Raw genomic sequence first — 6,901 nt, forward strand, 5'->3', positions numbered from 1 at the left:
GTGGGTCTCGTGTGTTGGCTGCTGGGTCCATGAAAATACCAATTTACGAATCATTTCGCATTTTTGCTGCTTAAAGTGAGCTGTCTGCAGTTGATCGATCGTGGGGTTCAAACCAACCAACAAGCCTCCGGGACAGACAGACGGCAAGATCCCATCTCGCGCACGCACACGGACGGACGGACGGAAGCTGGGAGCCAAAGGGCAAAGGCGACCCCGGAAGGAAGGGGCAAGAATAAAGATGGCATCATATTATCCCGTGCTCGCTCGGGCGTACGAGTGGTGCGGTGGATCTCGCAGCGTACCAGCATGTCTCCCATCGCTGCTACAGCACAAGACACTTCCATATGGCACCACCACCGAGGATTCCATCTCCATGCAGCAAGCATCTGTCCAATCTAATCTAATCTGGTCTGACGAGAGCACGAGCAGCAAAGTTCAGATCCACAACGAGCTCGCTGCGTTGCGTTGCAGAGCTGAGCAAGAAGTACATTCTGATAAGGGTCATTCTAGTACTCAACGCTCTGTGCTGTGTGTTCGTTCAGCGGTTGTGTCCTCCAGTGGTGCACCTCGAGGCTGTCACGCATACGGGGGGTGCGGTGCCGTGCCGTGCACTGCCGATTTGACTACAGGTGAGGTCACGGCGTGCGTACGTAGCAGCACACGCGCACCGTGGACGGCGGCCAGTGGCGCTAAGAAAATCAAAAACTGCCGCCGAACCATCCGATAAACAACGGCACGTAGGCGCTCCGCTCAACAAGTTGTCGACCTGCAAAATGAGCTGGTTGAGTGCAGCGCAGATCGCCACCCCAATCGTGACCGGAACCAGCGCAATGATCCGGGCGTGGCCAGAACGTTCAGATTCGGACAGGGCAGAGAGAGAGAGCGCGTACCGCCACCACTGCTCTGCAACTGCAACCGCAACCGCAAGCCCGCGCTGCACGGCTCAACCAATAGTAATTCATTCAGGCCCTAGCAGCGCAGCGGCGGTAAATTCCTTTCTACTGTTCCGCGCATCACAATCCGTGGCCTTTCCGGCCGTCTCCGACGTGCCCTGACCTCCAAAACCTGTGTGCGGCAGGCAGGTAAACCAAACAAAACCAAACGACATGGGGGAATGGTCAGGGCAGGAGTGTCGCGGACGGGAGCAAACTAATCTGACTCTTTCAACGGGACTACCACCAGTCACAGGTTCAGGTTCAAAGCAAAGCAAAGCCTCCGTTGACTACCGTAGTTCAATATCCGTTTGTGCCCCGATACCAATGATGGCGAGAACCAGTGCACTGTAACACTAACACATCCGCGTGCTTAAAATAACCGAGACCTATCTGACAGGAGGTGCGCTTTGTAATTGTCAGCAGTGCTGTCATGGCGGTCAAACCCTTCATGCTTTGTCTAGATTAATTGTTTTTTTGTTAATTAAGTACGTAATAATGTGACGCTCGTACGTGCGGCCAGGAGCGGCATGCACTGCTCGCACTGACGAGTCACGCCAGTTCACGCAGCGTCGTGGCTCTGTCAGAAGCATTACGGCCACCTGTACTGGGTCGTCTCAACTCAACTCATCTCATCTCATCATGCGGAGAATGAATGCTTTGAGAGTAGTTGTTACGGAAGCAGTGACCTAACATAGATTGCTCGACGTTATCTCACCGGGACCAGCACGAGAAAATTAATATGACGCCAGTTACAAACACATAGGAGTAGCTGCGACTTGCATTGGTCTCCACATGTCAATCATCCAGGCTGAGTAGTAACCTAATGGTTTGACAAACAGCCTCAACCAATCTCGTTTAGATTAGGCACCACTGACTGACATATTTTGACATACCACTGACAGTCTTACGAGTATACAATTGCATGCTAAATGTTTTAGTGAGTTGAACCTGGAGAAGTCCCGGCGAATAGCATCGGAGCCACATGCACCACAAGAACCCATTCCATTTCCAACCCTAAAATAGCAGTGGAACGAACTAACTTTTATTTTGTGAAGCAAGTGGCACCAAGTTGGATCTCTATTTAGAGAACCATAGTTTACGTACCGACCAAATAATGCAAGTTCCAAAGTTGCAGCAGCAGGATAACACCCACTCTACCGCATTTGCAGATGTTTACATAGAAAAACACAGGGCATAGCACAAGATACTACTCCCTCCATCCGAAAATACTTGTCACCAAAATGGATAAAAAGGGATGTATCTTGAACTAATATACGTCTAGATACATCTTCTTTTATTCATTTTGATGACAAGCATTTTCGGACGGAGGGAGTACTCAACAGATTCAGGACCAGTATATTTATGGGACGAACAAGTAACATGGTGGGATCGATCAATCAATCAAGGGATCAACCACCAAAAGGTCCCATTACAGGGACAATAATTACCTTTTCAGCAGCCGCACAAGGCCCACACCAAACAGCTTACAGCCAGAACCACAAGCTAATCACATCTGAAACTGAATAGTACAAGCATACAAGCATATGTTGAAGAGAACTGGACACTGAATTTTGAACGAATGAACAAATTTTCCGTATACTCGGATGACAGTTCCATCAGTCTCCCTCCCACACATTCAGCGGGAGGGAGGAGAATTTACACTCAACTTCCACTAACATTTCCGCGTCATATCGTCAAATCAATAGAGCAATCGAAAGAAAGAAAGAAAAAGGGGCAAAGAACAAATCTGATCTAGACTGAAAGATCTCTCTACAAAAAAAAAGGGGTGGTACAAAGCTAGCTAGCGAGCTAATAGCTACAGGGCTGCCACGAACAACAACCGCTGATGATGAAGAGATCTCGGAGGACCACCGGGTTGATTATGTACAAGCACTGGTCCATGCGCGATTCAGCAGCAGCAGGAGCGCCGAGCATGTGATGTCTTGTACCAAGAAACCGCACACACGCGATGGTCCAGCGCCATAGCTGGGGTGCACGGGCGCTTTTCCTTGATGGCCGGCCATGTGAGACGCGCCAATGCTGCCGTTCACTTGCTTTCACCGGGCGCTCCGGATGAACCGGTCACTGATGCACCGGCAGGCCGTAATTCTGGAACGACCTGATCCTGCCGTCCCACCCCGCCGTGACGATCACCCGGCCCCAGGAGTTCGCCGTGCTCTGGGAGCAGTTCCTCAGAAGCTTGTGCTGCGTCTCGTCCAGGCTTGCGCCGATCGAGCCAGACGGCAGCATTTCCTCTGGCCAAGTTGCCGAGGCGCCTTTGCACGAGGGCTCCGCGAACAACTCCTGGTTGAGGTTGAAAATGCCAGGGGCAGAGGGTCTTGAAGGAAAACTTTTGCTGGAGCTGTACTTGAATTGGATATGAGAGGCCAAGGAAACATGGCTCCTTGGTTTTGTGCCGTGCCATGGTATCGCGATGGCTGCGTTGTTGGATAGGAAGCGCTCAGAGGAATATGTGGTTTTCGCTTGTCGCCACACAGAATCATCTTGGTTGTCACGGTTCCAGACATAAATGTTGGAGTCTTCACTGGCAGAAACTATGTGCTCCCCGTCTGGTGTGAAGGATGCTGACATCTGGCATGAACCACTTCGGAGCCCTGATGATGGTTTAGAAATATTATTAGTCCATTGAAAGTTATGATTTTAGAGAGAAAAACTATAGAGGTAAATGTTGAATATAGCAAAAGGAATAGAATAAGTATTTGAGACGTACCACTGTAATTCTGAATCACATTGGTTCCGTCAAGCATTCTGATCTTGGAGTCAGCAGATGTTACCATTAGTTTACTTGGGTTGTTTGGACAGAACTGCCATGGAAATGGAAGAGCAATAGTAAGAAACATGCTTGATGAAAAAGGGCTGATGAAGATATCAGTTGCAACAACAGTCATCCTTTTCTTGTAAGTAGATGATTACCTGAAAATTTGTGATTCTCTTCAAAGAGGATTTCTTGCCACTGAGTGCAATCTGAGTTTCCAACCGCAGCAGGTTGTCCGATGCGTCATAAAACCGACAATTTCCAGTAATCGTTCCAACCACTGCACCCTGCAGAAAGCCGAAGGAAAATTGGAGATCAGTCTCCAAACTATCGAGGTACCAAATTAATCAAAATAACTACAATGGTGCACTAAAAACGTACCTTTCCATCAGGTCGGTAACAGACCGCTGTAACTATGTCCCTAACATCTGCCCAGTCCACAACGCTGCATCTAGTTATGTCCCATACACGAACTTTGCCGTCAATCGATCCAGTGATGAAGCAATTGTCGTTCGTCGGATTAAATTGGACACAAGTCACTGAAAAAATATGGAGAGCAAACTGTCAGCTTCAACCCATGAGCAAAGGTATAGGCAAGCAGAGAAAATATGAATTTGCAAGCCTACCAAAGTTGCTATGCGGGAAAACTTTGATGCAGTTTGCAGATCCAATTTCCCACAGGCGGACAGTTTTGTCTGTCGAAGCCGACAACAGATGCTGCAAGGTATCAAATTTTAACCATCATCAATAAACAGGTATATATAAGAGAAACAAAGAACAATCCCATTAGGTTGATAAAAAACACATTTCTTCAACTGACCTTGTTGTTTGACCAGGACAGATCCAATACATCAGCAGAATGCCCATAGAACTCGTGCAACGGTTCCTCTGAAATTTGGAAAACCATTGTTGGAATCACAATGCAGGTAGAGTCTCCAGTCTTCTTCATGCCCATACTCTTGGATTTGCGCAGCTTCTCGCTGTCGACGCTCACCGGCGCCAACCCATTCTTGCGCCGCGCTTTGAGGTAGACGCAAGAGGGGTCATCCAGAGGAATTTTGCAGTCATCAGACTGTGAAACACCCCAAACCCGGACGACTCCGTCTTCGCCGCCGGTTGCGAGGAACTGCCCATCAGGACTGAACTTCATCGTAAGGATGGCACCATCGTGTCCCTTGATCACTTGGCCTTGGTAGAGCGCAGACAATTCCTTGGACCGCTTCCGGTACGATCGGACCTTGACTCTCTCATACCTTCCACCATGAATCGGCTCGCTGTCAGAGGAGCTGGTGCTAGGTTCATCCGCCGCATTATCCACAGCACAAACGGCCACGCCGAGCCTCTCCAGCCACCCGCTTCTCCTCATCTCAACCGTCTTCGGAGCGCCGGAAGGCTTGCCATTTCGGCTCATAAGCCGCCGGATAAACGAGAACGAACTGGAGCTCCTGCTGACCTTGCTGCTGCCATCGTCCTTGCTGGATCCACCGACGGAATTGTCGTCCGACGCGCCGCCCTCGTCGTAGCTCGTGGTCTCCTCCGTGGACCAACTGGACATGGAGCAGTCGTTCTCCGAGTGCGACGAGAGCCTCCCAGTCTCCGGCACAGCCTCCTCCTCCTGCTGCTTCTCCGCCTCGCCGGCGGCAAACACGGGATCCACTGCCTGCCTGGGGCTCGGGCCGCACTCGAGGCCCATGCTTCTGAAGAAGCGCTCCTTCCTGTCCCGCACGCTGTCGAGGCCATCGAGGCCGCCGGACGACCACGGCAATGCCGGTGCCGGGCTGGGCGCCGGCGAGGCCAGCAGGTCCTGGCGCGTGTCGAAGAAGGCCTCCTCCTCCGCCTCCTCCAGCCTACCGCTACTACTAGTGCTCTCCCGCACTAATTGGCACGACTCCATGGATCGATCGCTGTTGGGAGGCTGCAAGAATGATACAGTTGCAGATAAGAAACAGTGGGGAAACAATCGCATCTCAGAGCGCCGTGCGGGCGCGCGCTTATATAACAGTGGACGGGGGAAGGAAGTAAAGCGGCAGGGCAGCGCTGAATTGCCTCGGCGGCAACTTGCGGACGAGAAAGAGAGCGCGGACGGACGGACGGACGCGAGGGGAGAGGAGAGGAGAATTATTTAAAAAACAGGCGTGATTAATCAAGAGTTAATAAAGAAAGAAATTAGAGCACCAAATCGGAACTAATCAATTGCCCCGTATCTGCCATGAAATCCCGGGCCTCGCGTGGCGGAATCGGCCCCGAGCAATGCATGCATCTGGCCGCGGCGACGCCAAGTTAACGAACAGCCAGCCGCTCGCCCGCCCGCGCGCGCCCATTGTTAAAGCGGAGAGCCAGGCGAGGAGGGAGGCGCTGCGCCAACGAACTAAGAAAAGAACTTTTTTTTCCCTCTCGTTGAAGGAACGGGTGGTGAAGCGAATTGGGCGACACATATCTCGAAAGGATTTGCCGACGGGGAATAGAAAAACTCGCGGGAGGGGAAGCGCACCTGGGCCGAAGGGGAGGGCAGGACCGGCGCGCGCGCTCGCTCGCTCGCTCGCTCGGGAATTGGGGTTCCGAGGGAGGGACGGAGGAGGGTGTCGGGCCTGTCAGCAGCGGCGAGGCGCGTGTTCTTGGGTGGTGGTCGCCGGGCGCGGGAGCGGCGGCGGCGCCGGCAGCATGGCGCAAATGGGGAATGGAGGATTGGAACGGAATGGAATCGACGGGAAGGCGGAAAGATCGAAGGGAGAAAGGGGGTGGGCGAATCGGAGATGGGAGCGATTTATTAGGACGTGGAGGGAGGGAGGGGGCTGGGCATGGGGTCCCGGCCCCGGCCTGGCCTCCGTCCCCATCACCATCGCCAGATTTGGAACCAGCACGCCAAAAAGAAACGGAGGATTTTTTTAAAATTTTATAGAGAGTTTTATTAATCCCGGTAACCCCCCACTGCGCCAAGACGAGAGCCAGGAATCTTCACCAGGAGAATAAAAGTTTGAGCAGTAGTACTAGTATATCATTTTTTATACCACTAGCATCGAAAAAATGTGATCCTAAAAAAAAAAAAAGCATCGAAAAAATGTTAGTGTAGCATCGTATTCACATACTAGTAGTACACAATTAGCAGCATCAACTGTGGTGTTGCGAATTCGCTTTTGCCCGCTGACTTATTGGTTTTTCCGTGGTTCGATCTCTATCTCAGTGCCTGTCT

At 51.4% G+C, this 6,901-nt stretch overlaps 1 protein-coding gene across 1 annotated transcript; it reads right to left on the minus strand.

The window, feature by feature from the left end:
* Positions 1–2,480: 2,480 nt before the first annotated feature.
* LOC123054147 (WD repeat-containing protein YMR102C) lies at positions 2,481–6,471 on the minus strand. The gene is made up of 7 exons (XM_044477843.1): positions 6,203–6,471; positions 4,532–5,626; positions 4,338–4,428; positions 4,093–4,250; positions 3,870–3,998; positions 3,667–3,760; positions 2,481–3,550 (listed from the first exon to the last, which is right to left on the minus strand). The coding sequence occupies exons 2-7, from the start codon at positions 5,603–5,605 to the stop codon at positions 3,018–3,020; spliced, it is 2,079 nt and encodes a 692-aa protein (XP_044333778.1). The 5' UTR covers positions 5,606–5,626; positions 6,203–6,471; the 3' UTR covers positions 2,481–3,017.
* Between the last annotated feature and the right edge of the window lie 430 nt (positions 6,472–6,901).

The sequence above is a fragment of the Triticum aestivum genome, chromosome 2D (genome assembly GCF_018294505.1).
Source record: "Triticum aestivum cultivar Chinese Spring chromosome 2D, IWGSC CS RefSeq v2.1, whole genome shotgun sequence".
Classification (NCBI taxonomy): Eukaryota; Viridiplantae; Streptophyta; class Magnoliopsida; order Poales; family Poaceae; genus Triticum; species Triticum aestivum.

Excerpts from the sequence above, each read along its gene's own strand:
- LOC123054147 (XM_044477843.1), bottom strand. The coding sequence starts at position 5,605 with ATGGAGTCGTGCCAATTAGTGCGGGAGAGCACTAGTAGTAGCGGTAGG. Across the intron at positions 4,429-4,531 it reads TGTCCTGGTCAAACAACAAG|CATCTGTTGTCGGCTTCGAC; the intron begins GTCAGTTGAAGA and ends GATACCTTGCAG. Across the intron at positions 4,251-4,337 it reads TTTCCCGCATAGCAACTTTG|TGACTTGTGTCCAATTTAAT; the intron begins GTAGGCTTGCAA and ends ATATTTTTTCAG.